This window comes from Artemia franciscana, chromosome 5 (assembly GCF_032884065.1).
Source record: "Artemia franciscana chromosome 5, ASM3288406v1, whole genome shotgun sequence".
Classification (NCBI taxonomy): domain Eukaryota; kingdom Metazoa; phylum Arthropoda; class Branchiopoda; order Anostraca; family Artemiidae; genus Artemia; species Artemia franciscana.
In genome coordinates this window covers 39113500-39139237 of record NC_088867.1, presented here as the reverse complement: position 1 = coordinate 39139237, position 25738 = coordinate 39113500, and the positions used below count along the sequence as shown (strand labels likewise).

The window sequence follows — 25738 nt, the reverse complement described above, 5'->3', positions numbered from 1 at the left end:
AAAGAGATCCATTGGGTTATGAGGGATCCCATAATTTGAAAGATGTGCATGGTATTCTGTGGAAGCTTCATTGGGGGTCAAAAAAGTAAATCTGACCATATGAATGTGGTTAAAAATCACCCTCAGGGGTCAGGGGAGTAGCTCTAGCATTGTTGCTGGGGGGTAAGATATTCCATATCTTGATACTCAAGGAGCATAGGCTATGTAATAGTTTTTTCTCCAAATTATTGGGGGGGGGGCAACTGCCCCCTTTCCCCTCCTAAAAAACATGCTCCTGTCAGAGGTCAATGATGGATACATCACTAAATTGAGTTTGTGATACATTTATCCAGCTATTTTGAAGCTGAAAGTATTGTGACTATTGATTGCTTGATCATCCCTTCTGTTGAATGAAGCTAAAGAAAAACATGAGCTTAATTTTTGTATTTGTTTGTAGGACTCTTTAGAGGGCAAGTGATTTCTTATAACAGACCAAACCAATTCTTTTATCATGTTTCTTTCTAGACAGTTAGGGTTGATACTGTCTCAGAAGAAATATGGTTTTGTAGGTTTACAGTATGTGAGCTGGAAAAATTTGCTTTTTTCTTAAAATCATAGAATTTTCTAGTTTGTTGTCATGCCGTATATGGTTTACTTTAAATAAAACAAGAAATATTTGAAAAAAAAAACATTCTCTTTTGGCTTGGAAAGGTTTTGATTAGAACAAACTAGTCCCTTGAGTGTTCTATGGAGAATGGCTCAAAAGTAATTTTGTAACAATCATTGGATTTTTATTTCCCATTTTTGGACCTAAGGTGGGTAGGGGGAGGGCTCAATGCTGGCTGATGATTGAGACATCTGAAAGTACCTCTGATATTCTGATTGATATCAGCTTTCAGTGTAATTACTGTTTGAAGTAAGCATTGGCACTGTTTCTGTTCTGTTTTAAAAGTGCCTGTTTCTGTTCTGTTTATACAAAAAAAAAAACATATTACCTCTTTTGAATGATGCTTTCTGTTTCTGGTTTTTTTTTTTCTGTTTTTCCTCTGTTCTTGATTTTTTGTGATTAAAGATATTTTGGAATTTCAGACAAGTTGCTCATTACCAATAGCAATTTGTGTTTCCCCAGGAAAACCAACTCATTCTGGTTTTATTGACATTCATTTATGCAGCAGCATGTTATGTTCTTATACATTCATGTTATACATTTTGTTCAGATAAGGGTAATATACTAATACTTTCATTTGTCAAATCTTCACTTGCAATACTGGAACCAAAGACAGGCCTTTACTACACCACTACTACTATTATTTGGATATAATTCTAGGTCATACGCAAAAGTGTGTTGTTTTTTATTTGGTGCATGAACAGCTGTTAGTGAGAAATATACTCACTAGGAAGAAATAGTAGAAACTGTCAAAATGAGTCAACTTTTTTTTCATAACAGTGGCTATGTCTGGGCATCAATAACATAAATTTGGGAGAGGGCAGTACCCCCTAGGTTCTTTGCCCTGTTAGATTTTGAAATAATAACCTTTATGTGTAGTACTTAAAATATAAAAAAAAAACATGGTTTTAGCCAACATATGGGGGCTATTGCAAAGGAAACATTCTTACTTCATAATATTTAAAAAGATTGTAGTTAAAACATTTTGATGCCAAATCTACTATTCCTCACCCTCTCCCCTGAATATGCAAATATTACCCAAATCATTCTATATATTTTTCATGCATTACTCTTGTTTCAACTCATGTTCCCATAAGTTGGGATCTACACTGGCAAGATCAAGAAATAGAAAAACATATGAAAAATATATAATTCGGGCTATATATTTGTACATTCGGAGCTGAAAGAGGGTGAAGTGAAAGCACCTTTAAAATGTGTTAACTTCAATTTTCCTGCATATTATCAAGTAAGAATTTTGTTCTTAATGTGTTTCCTTCTCAGTCCCAGTTGTAGATTAGTACCAAAGCCTGGTGTATTTTCATTGTAAGAATTGAAAGGAGTGCAGCTAAACTGGAAGTGACTCTGAAAAACCAATAGATGACAATTTTTTGAATCTAAAGGAATGGGAATTATGTTTGGATAGTATTTAAATCAGGAGGATCTGTAAATAGACTAATACCATTTTTTTTTTATTTAAGGTAAAATGTATTTTCCTTGTAATTTGTCTCATACACTTGCTACAAAATAACTAACCTGACAAGGCTGATTTAAGCTGCATAGCAATGAAAATTTCTGTAATAGCATTAAGAAGTGCCCCTTTTCCCTTGCATTTTCACCCTTTTCAAACTGTGGTTTAAAGATGGCTTCCAAACATCAGGATTGGAGGAGGAGCAAAAGATGGGCTGTTGGGGGGGGGGGTCAGCCCCCTACCCCAAAGCAACTAATGTCTCTGCTTGAATGCTAATGATTTTGATCAGACTGCATAAATTGATGACAAAAGTTATTTTTTTCATTGAATTATCTCAAATAGCTAGTATGCATCCCAAGAAGATTGAGGTGATACTGGGTAAAACCTGATATAGACATAATAATGCATTTTCTGAAAAAATGGACATGAAAAGATTCTATGCTTTCACAAAAGTGCTACTTCCAGAGAAAAGCGCTACCCTTGGCAAATAGCAACCCTGACATCTTTTCCTCTATAAGGAACAATTTCCTGTAACTTTGACTAACATTGATTGCCATTGCAGATGGATGTTGATGGACCAGGTCCAGTTTCAGATGGACCAAAAGGTGATGGCCTTAGACAATACTATATTGCCAAGATAGAAGAACTTCAGCTTGAAGTGGCTGAAAAAAGTCAAAATCTTAGGCGTCTTCAAGCTCAAAGAAATGAGCTGAATGCAAAAGGTAAAGTCTTATGGAACAGTCCTGATATAATTGCTTAGGTGTAATATATTTAGTATATGTTTTTATTTTTCAAATGTTTGTAGTTAAGGAAGGAATTATTTTTCTTGTGAGTAAAAAAAGTCCTATCTTTCAGTCTTATTTTACTGCTGTTCTTTTTCTTCTACTTTGCAAGTCTTTTTTATTTTCTCCTTTTTGTTTCTTAGTATTCTGTTGAAATTCCAGTTTTAGATGATTTTGTTATTTATCTTGTTAATATGTGCTGCATGCTTAATACTTTACTATGTAAGCCATTTTTAGTTTAAATACTAATTTTATCACTCTTCTGCTGGTTTACCCTAATTTTGTTTACCTAGCCTCCCTTTGCTTGCTCAGGACTTTGGCCTTTGCTTCTCTATTGTATTCTTTTAAATTGAAATACCTGTGCAATATCATTTGGATAAATAGTATATTTGTTTTTCATGATTAATTTGTGTGCCAGAAATGTAGAGCTATATTAAAATCTAATTATTGGAGAAATAAAATCTTAGAATGACAAAAAAACTAACAGAATTACTACAAATGAATAAATAAAACAAAAAAAAACAACAACAAAACAAACCAAATTGAAGTGAATAATCACATCAGATAAGAATAGGTATGGCTGAAGGTATGGCTATAGTGCAAGTCTCATGAAGGCTTATAGTCCAAAGAGTTTGTGTGGATTAGAGTAAGCATTTTTAACCCTCTCCCCTTCCTTGTCTTTCCCCCAAGTCAAAATTAGAGGTCCATTTGGCATCCCTAACGCCCCCTTTCCCATCAAGTTTGTGGTCCTTTTAGTGCAGGTGAAAATTTCACATGAACTAGAAAAAAAAACTGTTTTTGTCTTTTTTTGGGGGGGGGGGGAGAGAGCCTTACCCCTAAACTAAATTTTTCTTGTATGATAGGGTCTCCAGTTTTAAGTTCCAAACTCTTCTCAAGGAAAAAATTTTTTCTCCCTTTTTTTGGTCCAATTTCCAGGTGAACCATTTTTATGGCACTTGGTATCTACCAAGTGACATATAGCAATCGCAAATTCTGTCAGTCTGTCTGTCTGTCTGTCCTGGTTTTGCTAGTTTAGGTTTCTTCCAGGTAAGCTAGGATGATGAAATTTGGCAGGCATATCAGGAACCAAACAAGATTAAATTAGAAATTGTCGTTTCACTGATTCGATCATCTGGGGGGGGGAGTGGGGGGACGGTAAATTGGAAAAATGAGAGAAAATGAGGTATTTTTAACTTATGAACGGGTGATATAATAATGGCATATAATAAATGGCGGTGAAAACGGCATATAATAAATAAATAATCATAAAAACTTGTCATAAACATACTAAACAAAATCTAAATATAAATATATAAGGAAAAGAAATCAACTCACCGGCAGTCCCCATGAAACAGCGACCCTCACATCACCCGACAATAAAATACAAATTAAAATTCTCTGCGTCATCGAGGATACAACACCAACAAAACAACAACCCAAAAAGGAAAAAAAAATAAACCATATGAAACATTTAATAAGAAAGCCTTTAATAAGAAACTTTTCATCTGTCTCTTAAAGGAGCCAAGTGTTCGTGACTGCCGGATCTCATCGGGAACCAAGTTCCAAGCACGCCCCACAGTTACAGCCAGGTCGAAGTCTGAACGAACCGAGGGTCTAGCTGGAATCATCACATCCTCCCGGTTACGAACCATGTAAAAATTTACTTCCCCTACTAGTTTGAGTAGTCCCGAAAAACAACATGGGAGATCTCCCTGGAAGTATTGATATGCCAAAGAAGATATAGATAAAACATAAATATCTTTAAATTCATTAAAATATCATTAAAATATTGATTGTTAGAATTTTGCTAGAACTCATACCATATGAGCTCTTGGCTCTTCCGACCTCGTCACAAGTGCCATATGAGCTCTTGGCTCTTGGTTCTTGGTTTTTTTTATTATTATTATTTAGGTCCCCTTGGCCCAAGGAATTTCAAATATGGGTTTTAAGCCAATAAAAAAAAGTAAATCTAAGTAGCTTTTTCTGTGTGCTAGGGTCTCCTTGACCTAGGAATGCAGAGTTTCAATTAATTAGATGCAAGTTTCAAGCCCTTTAGAAAAAAGGGAAGCTACTCTATTTTTTCTTTTCTTTTTGCTGTGGTAATATTAGCCCAAAGAAAATAAAAACCTGGATTTTTCAGGGGGACACCACCCCAAATTAATTTTTCTAATTTGGCTCAGTTTGACCTGGAAAGTTCTGGTTGCAAGTTAAAAACCGATCAGGGATTTTTTTTTTTTTTTTTTTGTCAATTTTCTGACCCCTTATACCATAAACCCTTCAAACAAAAGTATGATCCCCCTAGCTCAGGCAACACTTTCTGAAAGTTTCAAACCAATCGTGAAAGAAAGAAGGTCTTGGGCTCTATTTAGGCTGCAATTTTAAAGGAGACCTCTGGCTTCAATCTGATAATATTCTTATAAATTTGGGCTTGTCTTATGAGAGGCAATTTGAATTTCAAGTCGCTCAGGAAAAAAAAAGTTTGCTGGCTTCTTTTAGGGCCCTATTTTCAGCCAAGCTCATTGTTTTGTAAAATAGAGTCCCCTTGGCCCAAGGTCTCTCAGATATAAATTTCAAGGCAACCCCCGAAAATATTTCCTGGTCCTTGTTCAGGAGAGGGGGACCATACCCACAATCTGATTTTTTTTTTCCTGTGTATGTGCATGAGGGTTCTTTGGGTGTTAATTTTAGTGTGTTTGAAGGGGAAAAAATATCTATTTTGGGTGAACTTTTTTTTTCTTTTTTTTTGTAGTCTTCTTGGTCCAAGGATTTAAAGATACAACCTTCGAACTAATCTGGAAAAAGTTTTGCACTTTCGGGGGGGGGGGCATGAACTTAAACACAACTTTTATATTATGTTTCTCATGGTCTGGGGATTTATGGCTGCAATTTTAAAATTGATCTTTTACAACAAGATTTTTGCCCATCTCATTAACAGTTTCTTCCCTTCAATCAAAGATGCATGGTCTCCTTACCCCTGCCACATTTTCTTCCCTTCAGTCAAAGATGCATGGTCTCCTTACCCCTGCCAATGGTCTGTGCAATTTTCAAGCCAATAAGGAAAAATGTTTTTTGGACAATTTTTGGGACTCATATTTGGGGTGTCCAAGCCAATGGAACTGTAAGGTTGAAGCTGTTTGGAGAAAAAAAAATACCCTGATTTTTGGGAACCACAATTTTTTCTATTGTTCCTTGTGCATTGGGGCATTCTTAGCCCAAGGATTTATGAATGTAAGTTTCATGTGGATCAGAAAAAGCCAGCTTTTTGGTGCCTGGTACACTGAGCATTTTTCTGTTCCTTAGTTTCCTCTTGATCCAAAGATTTAGAGCTATAAGTCTGGATAGGATTGGGAATCAATAGTAGTTTGATGTGTTTTTTGGCTCTTTAACACCCTCCATCGTCCCAACAAAATATATGTTTGTCTTGACCCTTGAAATGATCCCTAAAATTTCAAACAAACTGGTCATCCGAGATAAAACAATCCTCCCTTTTCAACTTCAAGAGCTAACTGTAAACATTTGACTGTTTTTATAATTTTCAGGCCTTATCGCAGGGGCTTATAGGGTCCTCTTATCCCCGGAAGAAAATTTATCAGACATTCTGACTATTTCGAACATTATGAATATTACAAATTTTGATCCAAAATCACTGAGTTTCCAGGAGTTTGATACCAAGAAAAGACATAGGAGGGGATGTTATCTTGCACGACAGCATATATATATAAAAAAAACAAAATTAAATCGAATTAAGAAATTTTGGTGTAAATTCAATTATTCCTTCCTCTGTTTATGCATCACGGAATCAAATCTTTTGTAGGATTTTTATTCTTTGCTAGAAAATGGGGACTCATATTGCAAATAGGACCATGGTATGGAATTAGAACTCACAATGTTCTGATGTTTTCTTGTCATTATTGTTGCATTCTTAATTGACTTATAATTATGTTTATTTATTTTTGTTCTTTTGGTTTCTGTGTTAGATCATGACTCTAATTGGGCTATGGGTTGTTTAAACCTGTATTTCTATTATTTTTTTTTAAGAACTAATTTTGATCTATTCTTTCAGTTCGCATGCTTAAAGAGGAACTAGCTCTTTTACAGGAGCAAGGTTCTTATGTTGGTGAGGTGGTTAAGCCAATGGACAAGAAAAAGGTCCTTGTCAAAGTACATCCTGAAGGAAAGTATGTTGTGGATATTGATAAGAATATTGATATGAATGACGTAACCACCAGTTGCAGAGTTGCTCTCAGAAATGACAGCTACGTACTTCACAAGATTCTTCCAAATAAGGTCGATCCGCTGGTGTCTTTGATGATGGTGGAAAAAGTCCCTGACAGCACTTACGAAATGGTTGGGGGTTTGGATCGTCAAATTAAAGAGATTAAGGAAGTTATCGAATTGCCAGTTAAGCATCCTGAGTTATTTGATGCCCTTGGGATTGCTCAGCCAAAAGGAGTGCTTCTCTATGGACCCCCTGGAACTGGTAAGCTTTAAAGCTATATTTGTCTAAAATGCATTGTCACTAATGTACATGTTACCAGCAAGAAATGTTATCACTAGCTCTGTTTATTTATGTGTTCCCTATCACTTGAACTCAAAATTGTTTTCATCATTTCTTAGCTAACAATGAAGTCTTTGTAGCTTTTGGGAATGATGCTAGAAAATTCACTGATGTCATGCACCTTGGGAGCAGTGCTTTAATTCTCAGTTTTTAGATTTTGGGGAAACAGGACAAAGTTTTGGTGTCAAATTTGAGATTTTTAATACAAATGTGCAGCTTTCAAATATTTCAAGCTCCAATTGCGAAAATAAATACCTAAAATTGTAATGGTGGTAACTTTGAAGTAAGAAGTATCATTCCAATGTAGTAGAAAATTTAAAATTGTAGCCAAGTTGACTCAAGAAAGTCTCTTTGAGTGGTCTGTAAAGTGGCTTGAATGAAAAGTGAGCTTCTCTAAGCTACTCATTGTATAAATTAAAACGAGTTTGCATCTGTTTGCTTATCTATGAGGTTCTGCTGTAATGCTTAAGTGTGGCTGAACTAGCTAATCAGTTTTCTGGGAGGTTTTACTGTAAAGCTGCCAAGCACAAACATAGTTAAGACTTCAAATGACTTGAGTATTAGTCAAGGGCCTATATCTATTAATTAAAACAAAAACAAGTTTTTTCAACTGAAAGCAAGGAGCAACGTTAAAACTTAAAAACGAACAGAAATTATTACGTATATGAGGGGGTTTGCCCCTTCATCAATACTGCGGTACGCTAAAGTATTTTTAGTACTTTCAAAAGAGCTATTTATTCTAATTAAATGGCCTTTGTGATTCGGGGGTCATTCTTAAAGAACTGGAACAAAGTTCGAACTTTAGCGTAAAGGGTGAAGTATTGACGAGGGGGTGAACCCCCTCATATACGTAATAATTTCTGTTTGTTTTAAGTTTTAATGTTGTTGCTTACTTTCAGTTAAAAAAACTTAGTTTTTTATTTAGTTTCTGATCGTTTTTAAATGAATAATCCCTCCATGGAAAGATCCTCCCAGGGAAGATAGGCAAAAAAAAAACAATCTGGGTTACAGTACATTGGCATTTGTTTCTCATAGAGTTCTGATTGTCGGGTTATCTGTCCCATTTTCTAATATTTATAATTAATAGCTTCCAAAAACTTTCTCTTTTGGCGGAAATCAAGCAATATTTATGAATATGTGCTTATAATGTTTTGATTCTGGATTTTGTATCTTGAAACACCAGCCGAATAATTTACAAGGTCAGAAGCCCAAAAACGTGGTAACTCTTTGAAGTCATTTATAATTTTTAGGCTACAGACTGCATTTAGTTTTGAGATGCCTATTTTATAGGCATCTATAAAATACAAAGCTCTTCCATTTGAAAGCGCCATACAAAGCTCTTCCATTTGAATTGAGAGCAGTTATTCATAGAAAAGTTTATAATCCTTTAAACTAAAAACTATAACCATAAAAACTAAAAATTTGAACTTTGACTCAAATGAGAAATTATGGTGAAGATGAAGAGTTGTGTTGTGGGGACCTAATTGATGAAACATATCAATACAAAGTTATATAGTGTGGAGCTTTGAAGGGGAGTTTTATGAGTGATGGGTCCTTTTGTAGGTTGTGAGGTGAGCAGTTATGTTGTTATTTGATTTTGGTGCTTTGAATGAAAAACTAAGACCATAGTCTTTGTTTCATAAGTTTTTCATGCCCTTAACTCTTAAATTATTTCTATTATTTGATGGGGTGCTTTTCTATTAAAGTGATTACCTAAATATTAACTAATAGTCAATTTACTTTTAGTACTCTTACTTCTTTGGCTACTCTAATCACAGAAAAAGCTCTTTCATAAATAGCAAAGTTTATAATCCTTTAGGTTCCTTATTGATAAGCAATTTCCTCTTCAGGAAAGATGTTGACTTTGTAAAAATAAAGTAAATAAATATTAAATGAATAGTGTTTGACTTTCATCAAGAAAGTTAGTTAAAAAATTTGAAGTTCTCATGAATATGGAATGATATTCATTACTGATATTTTTCCAGATAGTTTTATCTCAAATTGATATTTTTTGTCTTATTGATGATTTTTTATTTATGCCGAGTAAGGATAATGTTTAGCTAGCAGAGATCAACAAAACTCCACTATGGCGAAGCAACAGAATAGTGTGATTTTGGAATTCTATTGAAATTAATTCTATTAAATTTTTCTCTTACAATTAAAACTTTTCGAAGGTTTTAGGAGATGACACAAATTATAAGAGGACAATTAAATTTAGACGGGTGACATTTTTAGAACTATAATTATGTTCTGATTATTTGATTATTAATGTAGACGTATATAAAAAAAAATCAAGAGCAATTACCAACAGTGTCAATTATGCTAAAGCAAAAAAAAAAAAACGTTTTACGTTTTGTCTATGTTAGTTAATTGTAAGGACTACTTTCTGAAATAACGTCTTTTCCTACATAGTCCTAAGTAGTGTGTACTTACCTGCAAGGTCTCAAAGGTCTAAAAGCAAGTTCCATTGAATTCTTAGGGATTTCATCAGATTTTCTTCATAATTTCTTTTAAGTTAATTGTGAATTCAAAGAGATAAAAGTTATATAACTTTTCGTATAAAGACAGCCTTCCTCCTGTTTTGAGGAGTCAGGAGTGGATTTAGGTACTATATTTTCCAATATGAATTGAGGATTTTTTTTTGTTCCAAGATTGTAGGATACCTTTTCAACAGTATGAAGCCTGCATTCACTGTGTTTTGACTTGGATGATTTTTAATTTATGCTGAGTAATGATAATGTTTAGCTAGCTAAGAGCAACAAAACTCTGCTATGGCGAAGCAACTGAGAAAAGTTGGTATGCCAGATTTTGTAGGTCGCCCAGGGTAAACAAAAATCACAAAAGATTGATATGAACAGAAAAGAATAAAAGACCTTTTGCCATAAGGGCACAAACTTGTAGCTTTTTTTTGTATTTCACAAGTCAGGAAGTATCAGTGAAAAAAGGAGAAGGGAAATTACCCCTAACCTTGATTTACACAAGAAAAAATCTTTTGTGTACTTTGTTAAGAAATTGCTATGTGACATTCGTTTTGCTTTTGCTTATCCAACAGAATATAAAAATTCTGTTAGTAAAAAAAGCTCTAATTAAAATATGCTTTATTTCCTTAAATAGTATATAATTGACAATTGCATCTTGGAACATTGCAACGTTAAAAAGTAACTATCGTACTGACTTTTTCACTGACTAGTTCAGACGTTTCGAATTGGACTTGTTAGGAGTTTTGGAAAACTCATACCCCAAGGGTAGGAAATATGAAATTAGGTGGCATAAAATTTACTTACTCGGGCAGGAAGCATGAGGTGCATAAGCAGAGAGACGAGATTAGTAGTCAATAAGTAAGCTGCTAAGTCTTGCTTAGTGTCGAGAGGTATTAGTCATAGTAGTATATGTCTCTTTAGAACCGACTTATCGAGGTAATTGTAAGTCGAAGGAATTTTACTTGCAGTTGCAGGAACAAATAGACAGGGTTCCTGGTAAATATTCGGTGTTTTTATTAGGGGGTTTTAATGCCCAGATTGGTAGAAATAAGGGTAGATGGTATCCTTGTCTAGATAAATTTGGTCTAGGAAGGGAAAATGATAACAGTTATAGATTGTTGTAATTTTGTAGATAGAGCCTAAGAAATTAGTTATAATCAATGCACTTTTGGTTATAAAATGGTCCATAAGTTAACATGGTACTTACATGACGGTAGGACAGATAACCTTATGCATTATGTTATTGTAAACAGAAGAATGGCAAGCTCAACACAAGATGTAAGGATATATAGGAGTTCTGTTATTGACGTTAAAAGTATTATCTAGTAGTGTCTAGGGTTAATGTAAAGTTGAAATTTAAGAAGGGCAACTACCTCCCGGGAAGTAATGACGCTGGCAGACCCTAGGATGAGAATTTGAGAAATGCTTTCCAAGAACAGCTCAGTATTGAATGAGAGAGTTAAAAATTTTACAATGTAGAGGATGGATGGAATAATAATGGAAAATAGTTCTGTGAAGTAACATATGGTGTCTTGGAGAGGAAAGTTAGTAACGCAGCTGAGAATATTTGGGAAAACTACTTGTTTAGCAGAAAAGAGGAGGATCTTGAAATAAGAAATATTTGAGTGATGGATCATATGAGAGTAAGAAGACTGTGGGAAAAGTAGAGAAAGAATTAAAATATGGACTAAAGAATTGTGAAGTAAAGATCATGCTTAGACTTGCTGGACATCTGGAAGATGGTATAATAGTAAAATATTGTATTGGCATGTCAAAAAATTGAGAGGGAATAGTCAATTTGAGCTTATCCAGTTAAAGATAGGAACGGAGCCTCAATTGATGGCAGGGGAAAAAATTAAAGTGATATAGGCTAAACATTTTTGAGAATGCTTTAAACCGTGGCAAAGGTATAGGAAAAGATATAGAAAAGAATGAACAAGTTTTGTCACGCTTTGGATGTGAAGGAAGATTTATTCTGTGAGGAATAACTTAGTATGATAATAGTCTTAGATTTAGATGAGTTAAGGTTTTAAGAGAAGAACAGTGTAGTTTCAGGAAGAGTAGAGGAGATTAACAATTGAGAAGTGTCTTAGTCATCAATCCCCTTTAGACCTCAATTTTTATTATAGATTATGAGCAAGCTTTTGATTCAGCTGATAAGAAGGCTTTAGAGAAGGTCCAATCCTTCTATAGTATACCAGATAAATACATTAAATGTCAGTTCTATGTAAAAGCATAACATTGCAGCGGTTAAAGTGGTTAGTAGCTGGTTTCTTATATTCTCTAACCTTTCATCTTTCATTTAATAATAACTTTCATAATTTAGTTTTAATTTGTCTTCGGAAAAAAGTATACATTTGTTATTGGCTAAACGCAAGCATTTTTTATGTTTTGACTCACATCCTAAGTCCTCAGCTATCATCTCCTTTTTATTCTCATTTAATACTGTAGATTTTATTTTATTTTGTCTTCTCTCCTCATTTGCTTTTTTTCGAATATCTTCTTATGTGTTCTTTTTTCGAATTTCTTCTTTCATTGTGCAGAAGCTAACCGCTTCATCTTATATGTAATATCGATAGCTCTTCAGGTAGGCCTACATAGAGTGGAAACATAATACAGTTTAGCATTGAGTATGCCTATTAGTCGACCCAGTAAACAGTACAGCCGCCTCTGTCTTCACCCGCTAAAGCTGAATTACGAAGCTACTAAACTCTCTTATGCGTCGATTTGCAAAGACGCAGCTGTGGCCAGTCTTGCTAAAGCTATTGCACGAAAGTTTAATATGAAAGGCTATCAGGGTCGCAGCGATAGCTAGCAGCCTAGCCAGAGATGGCCACGTCCCATAGTAAAAAATACAATAGCCCATAACTCTTAAAAATAATGTCAGATCGAAACACAAAGTACACCATTACAGCTGCTTTGTCTAAAACCCATATATGGGGATAATTACAGAAGGAAAATCCATTGGTTTGAAAATCAAGAGAAGTGGCTGCAGCCATGATATTCTGCATCGAAGGCATCTTTTTTTCCTCCGTAGGTATTCATTGAAGAACCCAATAGGATACAAGCGTTTGAATGAGTAAAATAAATTCTTAGACTTTTATGCTTAGTTTTTGAATTCCATTGAAGGTAAATGTTTTCGCGTCACTACCTGTGGCGTTATAAAAAAAAACGAAAAGAACATAAACATATGAGTTTTTTTCACGTTTTAGAAGCTACTAAACAAGTCACACTTTCGAGGCGGCTAAGGTAGGATATTTTAACTCTTTTTCTTGTGCTTTTGGGAAATACACTAATTCTAGAAGGTGTGAGTATTTGGAAGCTACTTCGACTTTTTCGCACAAACTGACTCGGTTCTCGAAAAGAGGAAACTACTCAAATAGCGTTCTTAGCAACATCGACAATTGAAAAATGTCTGTCTTCTGACATTGGAAACAGTGTTATTTTTTATCTCTTGTTGTCAGAAGTGACACTGTTTTGTTTTTCTGTTACTTGACAAGGCTTCATTTTTTGTGTCATCGCATTGACTTATGTGTAATTTCTTTACCCTCTTTTATGTTAAGGTGAAATCTGCCTTAAAAATCTGTTAAGGTAAAATTATACAAAACCCAATGTGGAAAGACCCCTAAATGCAAGTGTGTGATTTGGTAAAATAAATTCTTAGAATTTTGGGCTCAATTTTGAGTTCTACTTCAGACTAGTTTGGGACTCGTGTGAAATAAAAGCGAATTTTCGATTTGAGCAACTTGGTGGAACGAGTATGTTTTTGTTGTTTTTTTGTTTTGTTTTTTACGAAGGAATTGGACTGTACTTATGATAGTTAGAAAGTAAGCAAGAATTGGAAGGATCTTGCAAACAATAATTTTATTACCCATGGAATTCGATGGATATGCTTATTAGACCTTTTTAAACCTACCAAAAGGATGTTTTAGTAAAGATCTAATGATCAACTTGCTGTATATCAAGACATTGTTACTGTGCTTGCATCACATATTACGGGTGCACCAACTCATGACTGTTTCCAAACTGCTATAGTTCCACAAAATCTACTCAAAAATCAGTACAATATTAAAGGTCTAGAAATGAGTATACAGTAAAAACTCTGTATGCTTTTGAAAGATATTTTACCGTAGATATCTAAAGGCTATGCGACTACTCCATTATTTTATAGAAAGATAGCAGAATTCAAGATGTCTGGGTTCTGATTCTTGCACAGAGGTTTATTCAGCTGTGCAATGCTGTGCTCTTATTTGTAAGGAATCTAAACAGGCTCTACTCATAAAAAAAAAAAGAAAAAATTATTGGTGCCAAATCAAGGACATTTTTTTTCTTAATACAAATTGGATAAGGAAGTAATTTTTATGTTAGTTAAATGGCTAGTGCAAAATTTGGTAGATTGAGACGACTGTTTACATGGATATTAGGATTATCATTTCGAAAATCAAAAAAATAAATTATTCTCTGTTCTTAATTTTATCAAAGCTTTTTCTTTTTATGTTGTATCTGGCAACCCTGGTCCACAAAACGCATTGCGTTTTTGTTGACAAACCAGGAAATTTGTTCTAGAAGGGGCTCGATTCTTCTAAAAAAATCAGGTTTCCATTCATTTTGACATTTTTTTGCAACAAATTATCTTTTCTTTTGATCTGTCGGAGGCATATATTCACATCTGTGATTATCTATATATATTTCTAAATTTTACAGGGAAAACCTTGTTGGCTCGAGCTGTTGCTCATCATACAGAATGTACGTTTATTCGCGTTTCTGGATCTGAGCTTGTTCAGAAATTTATTGGTGAGGGGTCTAGGATGGTTAGAGAGCTTTTCATCATGGCCAGGTAAGTTTCTCTCACACGCACGCACACACTCCACCCCCCCCCCCCCCCACACACACACACGCTTCCTCTCTTCCCCTCTTTCTTTTTCAATTTTCCGTTAAAAAATGTAATTGTTTGAACTGGATAGCATTCGAAGGTTCGAGTTTTATCTAAGAACAAACCCTTAACCCCTGTCATTTTTTGTCTAATGTTTGACATTAATTCTCATGAAATTTACACATTTTAACGTACCAAAACGTTTATAGGCTAGGCTAATACAATATTTCTAATAAGCTTTAGTTTATATTATGTTTGTGTGTGTGTGGTTTATGCTATTGATGTTTTGTATTCTGTCCAACATGTTTAAGGTTTGCTGTTAGATTTTTTGTCTTGTCTGTTCCCAATATATTTGAGTTTTGTTGTTAATCAATATAAAATTTTAAAAAATCTTAGTGTTGTAATATGATTTGCAAACGTGTCTCTGCGCATGGAAGAGAGGGATGTACGGGTCGGAAACCTTAACCTCTTCTAAGCCACTTGCTCCCTCAAAGCTGTTGGGAATAACTACTCCCTCAAAGAATTAAAGAACTGTACCCCAAAAAAGTAGTTTTTGGCAATTACGGTGATGCAATTATTTCAGAAGTTTGAAAATGACAGATACGATACAGATACGTTTAGGCGTAAGAGGGACGAAATGTTAAAAAATCGCCTGTTGACACGGATTCGGAAATGGTAATTTAAATTGAAAGTAAAAAGTAATAACAAATTAAACATACGGGGACTTGGCTCTCAAAAGCTGGAAGACATTATAAATCTATGGCAGATCGAAATGAATAGTATATCATTGAGGTTTTCATGTCCGAAAACTATATTGGACATTGTCAGAACTCTATCATATAAATTGAAGAAACTCGTCTTTTAATTTGATTTAGCTCTCAAATGCAATAAAAAGGCTTGATTATTTGTTTTCTTTTCCACTAAGGATAGCAGGCGACTGGGATATCATTGAAATTTGATTTTAGACTCATTTGGAAGCTGAAGCTTTCATCTGCTCACTTTGATAAAGTTGTTTTGATAGTACTTACGCAGAGTGCAATTTTTCAGAAAAAAAAATACATTTGTTAGTGTCATTTCGTGAAGACATAATAAGAATCGTGAGATAAATATCGTGAAGATGATAAGAAGTGCAACGTTCGGATTGTTTTAGTCATAGAACCTGATAAGGGAGTTTGGGTTTTTACCAAAAAAAAGGAGTTTGGCCTTTTACCAAAAAACCTTTATTTGTGTCATTTTCATGCTCATAAACTTTGGAAGTGTGATATGAAATCGCGCTTTATGAGGTCATCCTAATAAGTAGGTTATAATTCACTATGTAAATCATCGTTGCAGTAGGAGCTGCAACCTAGTAAAGGAAAAATTAGATAAAAACTGGCAAAAAAAAATAGTTATATCTCGCTGATTCAGGAATGGTAACTACTATCTAAATGATTCTTAATAGTAAAATGTTGTTTATAAAACAAAATTGAGGGAACTTCAAAAATAGCACTCCTAAAAATGGCGTCAGGTTGAAACGAAAAACATCATTGGGATCGCCGTGGCCGAAAATAGGGACCGAAAAACTGTATATCATAGCCCTGCATAATGAGAAAAATTGCTTACCACCTACAGCTGTAAATCTAGTTGAAAATCTTGGTGAATAGGATGTATATTGAAAGATCAATTTAATGGATCAACTACGTAAAGGACAATGAAACCACTTGGAAGCGGTTTATGTTTATATTATATTTCTTTATTGCAAACAAATGTTATTTAAATAGTTCATGAAAGAAAGAAATTGAAGAGATCTCAGAGGTTTCGTGCCTTGGATTGGGTTGTCCAGGACTCGCTTTCGATTAGTGTTGAACTTATTTTCGAAATAATTAATAGTTGAATAACCTATCTTAACAGGACTACCCAGTGTCCTAGCTTTGGTATATCTAAAAATGACCAAAAATGTGTAATTTGGCCGGCACATGGCACCTCACTGTGGCATTACCAAGATTCATTCATAGAAAAAAAACATATTACTGAAATAAAGTAAATTGAAAAAATGTGTTCTATTCGCGGTTTTTTCTGCTTTAAACAGAGACATTAAAATTACTTTCAGTATGGGCCATTTTTCTCTTTATTGGGTTCTTTATAAGGGAACCTGACTTTTCTTCCAATTAGAAATCTTGTTGAAGGTTTGCATCTGTATGCGATTCTGGTTACTATTAAGTATCACTTTTATTTTTTATTTGTTTGCTGCAAAAATTTTACATTCACAAAAAAAGAAAAATTCAAGAAGCAATGGAAAAACTGAAAGAAAATTATGCCTGTGCTAAAATATTCATTATGCCATCATTGACGGTAGTCGATAGTAAAAGCGATTGACAAGCTATCATAGCCTGTAAAAAGTAGGCGAGTTGTAACAATAACTCGTAAATAATATGTTTATGGTTTTCTATTTTTTCTATTTTTACTTTTTTTTTTGCTTTACTTTTTTTGGTTTATATTTTTACTTTTCTATTTTTGCGAAATATCTGCCGCTTTGATTTTTGAAAATAAGTATACCTGGAAGTTTTATTGTAGACAAAAATAGAGTACTGATGCTAATGTTTCTCCTTGTAATTTTTTGTATTTAATTTTTAATGTGATCTTTACTAATGCTTTTTTGTAATTTTTATTTTTCATTGATTTTTTGTTTTTTTGTTGTTTTTTTTTAGGTAATTTTTATTCAATGTAATCTTTTTATAGATAAGAAGAGTGGAAATAGACATGACTTTCTTTCTCCTTTTAGGGAACATGCTCCATCAATTATTTTTATGGACGAAATCGACTCCATTGGTTCTTCTCGCATTGAGTCTAGCAGTGGTGGAGATTCTGAGGTGCAGCGAACTATGCTTGAACTTCTCAATCAACTTGATGGTTTTGAAGCTACAAAAAACATTAAAGTTAGTCTTTTCTCTCATGTCCTTGAAATTTTTGAGGAATTACAAAAAACTTATTATCCCTAAAAGTTATAGAATCTTAACGAAAATCACATCATCGCATTCAGAATATCAGAGAACCCCACTGTAGAAGCTTGAAGCTCATATCTACAAAAATGTGGATATTCGTATTTTTTGCCAGGAGACCGATCTTAAATTGTGTTTATTTGTTATTTATGTTTTTTGTATTTTTTATTTCTTTTTCCCAGGGGTGATCGTATCGACCCAAAGTTCCTAGAATGTTACAAGAGGGCTCAATCTAACGGGAATTAAAAGTTCTAGTGCCCTTTTTAAGTGAATTTCAGTTAAAAAAAAAGTTGTGTTTCATTTAATTTCTTACGGGTTGATGGGGGTCAATTCAGATGGAATTCCATCTGAAAAGTGTGTACTGATGTTCTTATGTCCTAATATATGTTCCCTCTTTACGACAAGCTTTCAGCTGTAACCTGCACCAAAAAGGTAGAATACTTATTTTATTGAATTCGTTAGTGTCATGTCTATCCGTTCCCCGAGCCGAGTTACAATACTTAATTTTTTTACATTACTTATTTTTTTTTTTCGTATAGAAGGATCTAAATTGCTTTACTATTGGAAATTATCCTTTTTTATTGATTTAAAATAATTTTCTTCGTACACTTAATCTAAACATTTTGCCAAATTGTATGCCAAATTTTAAAAATTTAATTTGACAAATGGATGAAACTGAAAACATATTTTAAAATCAAGAGGAGGGGGTAATTTTTGTTGTTTTGTGTTTTTTCAATGAGATCACCAGCCGAAATTTTTTTTGTGAATTGGAATTCAAAAAAGACTATTTTAGTTTAATCTTGGTGAAAAGAAATAAAAAATTTGATTGAAATCTACAGGGCACCGTAAATACAAGTTTTCGGAACTATACCACCAATTAATTTTTGGATTGACTCTCAAAAGGAGTAATAGCACAAGTTTGGTTTTTCGTTGATGTATTAAAACTGAGTTTAAGCGTTTCCCCCCATATAATTGCCCCCTCCACCCTCCCTCAGAAAATCCCCCTCTCCGCGGTTAATCCAACTTCATATTCCCCCTGGAAGATTTCAGATGTGGATTAGAAGGGAAGTCGAAGGTTCTGATCGACAGTTTCAAGTCAGAGGCAATGTTATAGCTTTGCCTGTAGTAAAGAGCTATAAGGGCCCAGTGTATTATTATTTGTTTATTTTTTCCAGAGGCAATTCATATAGAAAGAGTGGTCGTATTAGCTTTGGAGGAGCTTATTCGATTGTAGATTAATAGTTCTTTTTTAAGAGTCAAAAGTGATTGGAGGACAACAAGCCATGCCCACGCCGTTTTTTTCTCCAAACACATCCTTTAAAAATTTTGAGATAGCTATTTTCTTTGCAATAGTCAAAAGGTCAGATAACCATGCTTCTGTGTTTGACAGACCCCGGGGCAAGGGCTTTAAAGACTGCTAGTTGCCCATTTTCAAGATATAAGGTTTTATGGAAACGGTGGTCGAAAATTGAGAGTTCTAGTCCTTTTTTTTATCGAAAGTGATTGGAAAACAAACCAGTCCTCCTGTCCTAGAGCTGATCTTAATGCCTGGTCCTTTATAATTCCTGGAAAGTGATCACACATCAATGAAAATTTTTAGATAAAAGCTTGAAACCTCCACAGTAGGGTTCTCTGTTTGAATTGCTGTTTGGGGGAGAGGCAGATGCATTAAAGGGTGCATTTTAGTGCCGAAACATCTTCACTCGTTGAGTCTTCAGGTAAACACAACATTAGTTCTAAGGAAGGGGCGGGGGAAGGTAGAAATTGGTATTTAATCCCTCTTGATTTCTGGGAATATTTCTGGTCTACGATGTTATTATTAAATTAAAGAGTAACATTAGACCCAAATTAGCAGAATTTATTCCTTGTGAAGGGGGCTTTCCCCCTTCGTGTTCATAGAAACTTTGCAGGATGCTCATTCGATCGGAACTTGACAGTTCTGGTCCTTTTTTATAAGTCGAAACTGATTGGAGGCCAACAAGCCCCTGTCCTAAAACTGCTTTTGATATTTGGTTCTTTTGTTACCCCTTAGGACATCTGATCGTCATTTTATGGTACCTACTTTGTACTTTATCTGTGGCTGCTCAATTTTGCGCGTGGAGGAATTTTTCAAGGGGAGGAGGGTTGCCAGCTCCAATTAAAACTGTAGGAGAACAGAAACATAATATACCCAACGAAAAATAATAGGAATAAGCTAGAATTTAGACCAATTTTCAAGACTATTCAGCATTAAAAAATACTTGGGAAAAGGAGGGATCACCAATAAAGTGGACCAAGCACCAGATACGGCGCAACTGCGATCTTTGGGTCCCTGTCGCCTCTTTCTCCATCCCCTCAAAAAAATATTATATAGATATTTTTATGGTTCCTCTAATTTCTTTAATTTATCGTTAACGCCATTGTTTATTTTTTTATAGGTGATTATGGCAACCAATCGTATTGATATTTTGGATCCTGCTTTGCTTAGACCTGGAAGGATTGATCGCAAAATTGAGTTCCCACCTCCAAACGAAGATGCTCGTCTCGACATCCTTAGGATTCACTCCAGGAAAATGAACTTAACTCGAGGGATTAATTTGAGGAAAATTGCTGAAACTATGCCAGGTGCTTCGGGTGCTGAAGTAAAGGTGAATTAAAAAAATGCATTTGTTTAATTTAGCTTAAACCTTTAATTTAAAACTTGTGCCTGTGCCTATCGACACGACCGCTCCCCAACTCTTGAAATTTCCATGATTTTCTATATAATTTCTATTATTTATTTTTAAATCATTTCCCATAGTTTCATTTTGATTTCTTGGCAACTTTCCAACTACTTCTCATAACTAAATGCTGGCGTTTACTGAGCGAGTTAGTATTTTCTTTTTTGCATCTATGATGAAACCTTGAAGCACCCGAGGATTCATTCCATTCCCTAGGACGACACAAATTTCATGCTGTAAATCCAATGAATCACACTTGAAAGCAAGAAATTCTGCAGATGGTCGCATGCTGAATTTTGTAATTATGTCTTGCCAGGGCTGCCATCCGATGAGGAAAAAAATCACTAGAAATAGTCATCAAACACTTCATGGTAACGAAACTGTAGTAAGGAGCGACCCGGCTCAATAGATACCAAAACTCTAAAAAATGGAATTTTGATACCAATAGCTACATCGAAAGAATCGCATTTTAATGCTGATTTTAAATATATAAGTTTCATCAAGTTTAGTCTTACGCATCAAAAATTAAGAGCCTGAGAAAATTTGCGTTATTTTAGAAGATAGGGGGAAACACCCCCTAAAAGTCATAGAACCCTGCTGTAGAAGTTTCAAGCTCCTATCTACAAAAATGTGGAATTTTGTATTTTTGCCAGAAGGCAGATCACGGATGCGTGTTTGTTTTTTTTTTTTTTTTTTTTTTTTTTCCAGGGGTGATCGTATCGACCCAGTTGTCCTAGAATGTTGCGAGAGGGCTCATTCTAACAGATATGAAAAATTCTAGTGCCCTTTTTAAGTGACCAAAAAAATTGGAGGGCACCAAGGCCCCCTCCCACGCTAATTATTTTCCCAAAGTCAACGGATCAAAATTCTGAGATAGCCATTTTATTCAGCGTAGTCGAAAAACCTTATAACTATGTCTTTGGAAACGACTTACTCCTCTACAGTCCCCGTGGGAGGGGCTACAAGTTACAAACTTTGACCAGTGCTTACATATAGTAATGATTATTAGGAAGTGTACAGGCGTTTTCAGGAGGATTTTTTGGTTGGGGGAGGGGTTGAGAAGAGGGGGATATACTGGAGGAACTTTCCATCGAGGAATTTGTCATGGGGGAAGAAAATTTCCATGAAGGGAGCGCAGGATTTACTAGCATTATTTAAAAAAAAGACAATGAAAAATAAATATGAAAAAGTTTTTTTGCTGGAAGTAAGGAGCAGCATTAAAACTTAAAACGAACAGAAATTATTACCCATATGAGGGGCTCACCTCCTCCTAATACCTTGCTCTTTACGATAAAATATTTTTAGTAATCCCAACTATTTATTCTACGGCTTTTGTGATTCAGGGGTCATTCTTAATGAATTGGGACAAAATTTAAGATTTAGTGTAAAGAGAGAGGTACTGACGAGGGGGCGAACACTCTCATGTGTAATAAAAACATGAGAATAAAAAATTCTTTACGTAAGCTAATTTATAAGTTAGGTATATCTTTTACTAATAAAAAGATTCGTAAAAAATTAAAAGTTCTAGTTGCATTTTTAATTAACCAAAAAATTGGAGGGCAACTAGGCTTCCTCCACCGCACTTTTTTTTCTCAAAATCATTCGATCAAAATTATGAGAAAGCCATGTAGCCAAAAAAAAAATATGCAAATTTCGCTTGAATTATTCCTCTGCGAAGAGCCAAAATCAAAACATGCATTGATTCAAAAACGTTCAGAAATTAAATAAAAAAAAACAAGTTTTTTCAAGTGAAAGTAAGGAGCAACATTAAAACTTAAAACGAACAGAAATTACTTCGTATATGAAAGGGGCTGCTTCCTCATCAACGCCCCGCTCTTTACGCTAAAGTTTTTTACTGTCTTAAAAAGAAGAGTTGAGAGAAAGGGTCAAACTTTAGCGTAAAGAGCGGGGCGTTGATGAGGAAGCAGCCCCTTTTATATACGAAGTAATTTCTGTTCGTTTTAAGTTTTAATGTTGCTCCTTACTTTCAGTTGAAAAAACTTGTTTTTTTTTTTATTTAATATATCACTAGAGACGGCAACCCCGTGTCTGGCATTTACTGCTTCCTTTCCTTCTTACTTGAATTAAACAAATTTGACTTCTAATAGCTACAGGGATAACCTACAGCTACAGTATAAACAGCTTTTACAATTATGTTTGACACCGTTCATGACCACTTGTTTGTTTTGGTACATTGCTTTGCAGTAAATCAGAAATCGGTGCATCCAGGAGTTGGAAAGAGTGGTGAAAGGAAAGAGTGGTGAAACCCGAAATGTTGTTCTTGATGGGGGAAAGGGCGTGGCTGTAATTAAACCTTATATAGTTTCTAAATAATTTACTGCCTCCTTTGTTTCTAAAGTAATATGTGACTTTATTTTGGGGGGGAAATTACTTTTGGGAGTGCTGGTCCTTAAAAAGTATGTCCTATGCCAGTTTGGCATATTTATAACCTCACTTGCAAGAAGAATAAAAATAATCAAAAAAATGGACTATTGATATTCTTTTTTAGATAAGCATTTCAAGGGTTGTACTTTTTTAATAGAAATTTTCTAAAAAAGACGAGAGAAATGATTTTGAACGTAGTGTACTGGTTCCATTCACTGGTTCAATTAATTTACTGGTTTACTGTCATTCAAGCTTTGGCAAGAGGGATCCTTTTAGCCATTAGATTCAGTGGCATCGGATTGTTTTCTATTCTAAAATTCCAATCACGCCCTACAAAAAAAATAGAAAAAATTATTTACTGTGTACTATGTAAGACCAAGGTGTTGGCAGACCAGCATATAACTAACTTGGCTTAAGAAAAGCTAGTTTTAAATCTGATTTTTAATGTTTCAACTTGCTTAAAATAATCAACAGAATTAAATTTTATACATAAAATCTTTCGATTTTGCCGAATGGAAAATCCAGGATTTTTGAGAAGGGATGGGGGTGTGTTGCTTGATATTTTTTATGCAGACAGATTCATGTTAGTGTAAGCGCTAACCTTACAAAAGTAAACTTCGTTCAAGCCGAGGTGGTAATTGCTGCTCTCTCCCTGAATCGGCTGTAGGTGCTAACAAATGGTATCGTGTAGTGGAACAAAAAAAAAGAAAGTGCAATGATTGGTTTATGGTAATAGAATAGAAAAATTGTAGTAGAAAACTGATGTAGTATAGAAATGTTTGTATTAGAAAAGTGATGGCTTGGTCCACTCTTCTGCCCCACTCACATTTTAAGATCATCCAGCAGGCTGGTGAATGATATAAATCCGGTAATTTTCATTTTTTTTTTTTTTTTCACCATGTGGAATTTTCTTCTGATGTTGACAGAATGCGTTTGTAGAAAAGTCCGGAAACAACATGTTTGATTTTTTCTGCGTCCCTACATTTTATATATATATATATATATATATATATATATATATATATATATATATATATATATATATATATATATATATATGTGTTATGCATTGTTACTTTTCGATTCATAGTAATTAGTGAATTAACAGTAAACATAATTTCAGGGTGTTTGCACAGAAGCTGGAATGTATGCTCTTAGAGAAAGACGTGTACATGTCACCCAAGAAGATTTTGAAATGGCTGTTGCTAAAATCATGCAAAAGGACTCGGACAAAAATATGTCTATCAGAAAGCTTTGGAAGTAGTTAATTTTTTTTTTATTTTTGTGTATCTTCCCTTTTCATTCTCTATTAGTAAAATCCTTATTATTGTACTTTATCTTTTTGCTTATTTTTATGCCCGTTCGTAGTATAGTTATGTTTGGTTTTAAAGGATGTTCCATGTACCTCTAGATATTTACAATGTCATATAATAGTCGAAAATGATAAGAAAGAAATGAGAGACGCCACTTTAAAAATGCATTATGCAATGTCCATAGTGAAATGTATGAGTTGCTTTGTTACAAAAAAAAACTAAAGATCTGGTTGACATTTTTAGTTGGTTGAAAAGATCTCATTTGTCCTTGAATTTGAAATCGGAAAATTGTGGTATTTACTCACTTGATGCATCTAATTCATAGCATGTTTTGTATTCCACCGTCTACGTAACTAGGGTAATATGTAGAAGATGTTAAAGAAATAAGCACAATTGTCCATAAATATAACTAAAAGTCTACGATTTGACGCAAAAAGTTGAAACATGAAAATTCTCGCATAAATAGCCTATATCGTGAATTCTCGTTTTAGTTGTTGTTCTTGGGAAGCAGATAGGAGATTAGGATTTAAAATTATATATCTCAAGGAAATCTGATCAAAGTCAAGTAGATTCGTTCATATTGTTGCTGTTTTATCTAATGTATACGTTCATTCAGGTGATACCATCATTTTTTCTTCTTTAAAAACTTAAAAATATTTACATCAGTTGCAATTACAGAATGGAAATTTGTTGAAGGGCGAATTCTACAGGTCGCGTAAATGGTGGTGTATTTTCCTTTTTGTTTATGAGATTATTTTCAGATTTTGACTTAAAACAAGTTCAGACGCGTAGATTTTAACAAATCCTTTAAGGACGGGGCTGTCATTTTTAAATTTGAAAGTGGTTAAGGTATTTTGGAAGGTTTTATTTAAAGCAAAAGGCTCTAAAAGCCTTTATGGTTTTCCTATCTTCCTTGTAGGAAATCTTGAAAAAATCTCAAGTTGGATATAGTGGCAAAATCCTTAAAGAATTGGATCGAAATTTTTATGTCCGAACTTAGCATTAGTTTATGATCGAATCGACCTCTCAGTTTGCTGATGTTTGGGACTGGAACTAGAGAAACTTTCTGGCTGACGAAATTCTGTTTAAAATAAATAAGAATCTGCACTAGTTAAAAAAATGAAACAGGGAATATTGGTATTAGATTGGAAGATCTTTTCGTTATTTCTAGGAAAAGTAAGAGGCTTTCGCTTTCAAGCAGACATACCAGTCGGAAGTCGCATCTGATGTCCAGAGGCGTAATTTGCTATGGGTCAGGGGGCAACTGCCTCCCTAGACCTCAGTTTCCCCCCAGTAGAAATTTAGCGTCTTCAAAATTCTTGTCAAAATTATGATAGGCCTACATAATTTAAGTATCCACAGAAGCACATCATTTTACTTCAATATATCTTTGCCTATATGGTTATAGTATATGTGGCTCATTTTTCAATGTCATTTTCACTTGACTTGGAAAAATTTACTCCAACTTTTGCCCTCCCCCCAGAATATCAACGAAATTACGCCACTGCCCACGTCATGGTGAAATTGAATTCGCGAATAATTTCTTAGACCACACT

At 34.3% G+C, this 25738-nt stretch overlaps 1 protein-coding gene across 2 annotated transcripts in view; it reads left to right on the top strand.

The window, feature by feature from the left end:
• LOC136027385 (26S proteasome regulatory subunit 8) overlaps positions 1–24201 on the top strand; it is a 55011-nt gene extending 30810 nt beyond the window's left edge. The window contains exons 2-7 of one of the 2 annotated variants that reach the window (XM_065704577.1): positions 2677–2836; positions 6960–7376; positions 14639–14771; positions 17569–17722; positions 20203–20412; positions 23993–24201. In XM_065704577.1, the coding sequence (XP_065560649.1) occupies positions 2677–2836; positions 6960–7376; positions 14639–14771; positions 17569–17722; positions 20203–20412; positions 23993–24133 (1215 nt within the window). In that variant the 3' untranslated portion in view covers positions 24134–24201. The remainder of the gene's footprint in view (positions 1–2676; positions 2837–6959; positions 7377–14638; positions 14772–17568; positions 17723–20202; positions 20413–23992) is intronic. The other variant, XM_065704576.1, reaches the window with a different exon arrangement.
• Positions 24202–25738: the final 1537 nt, after the last annotated feature.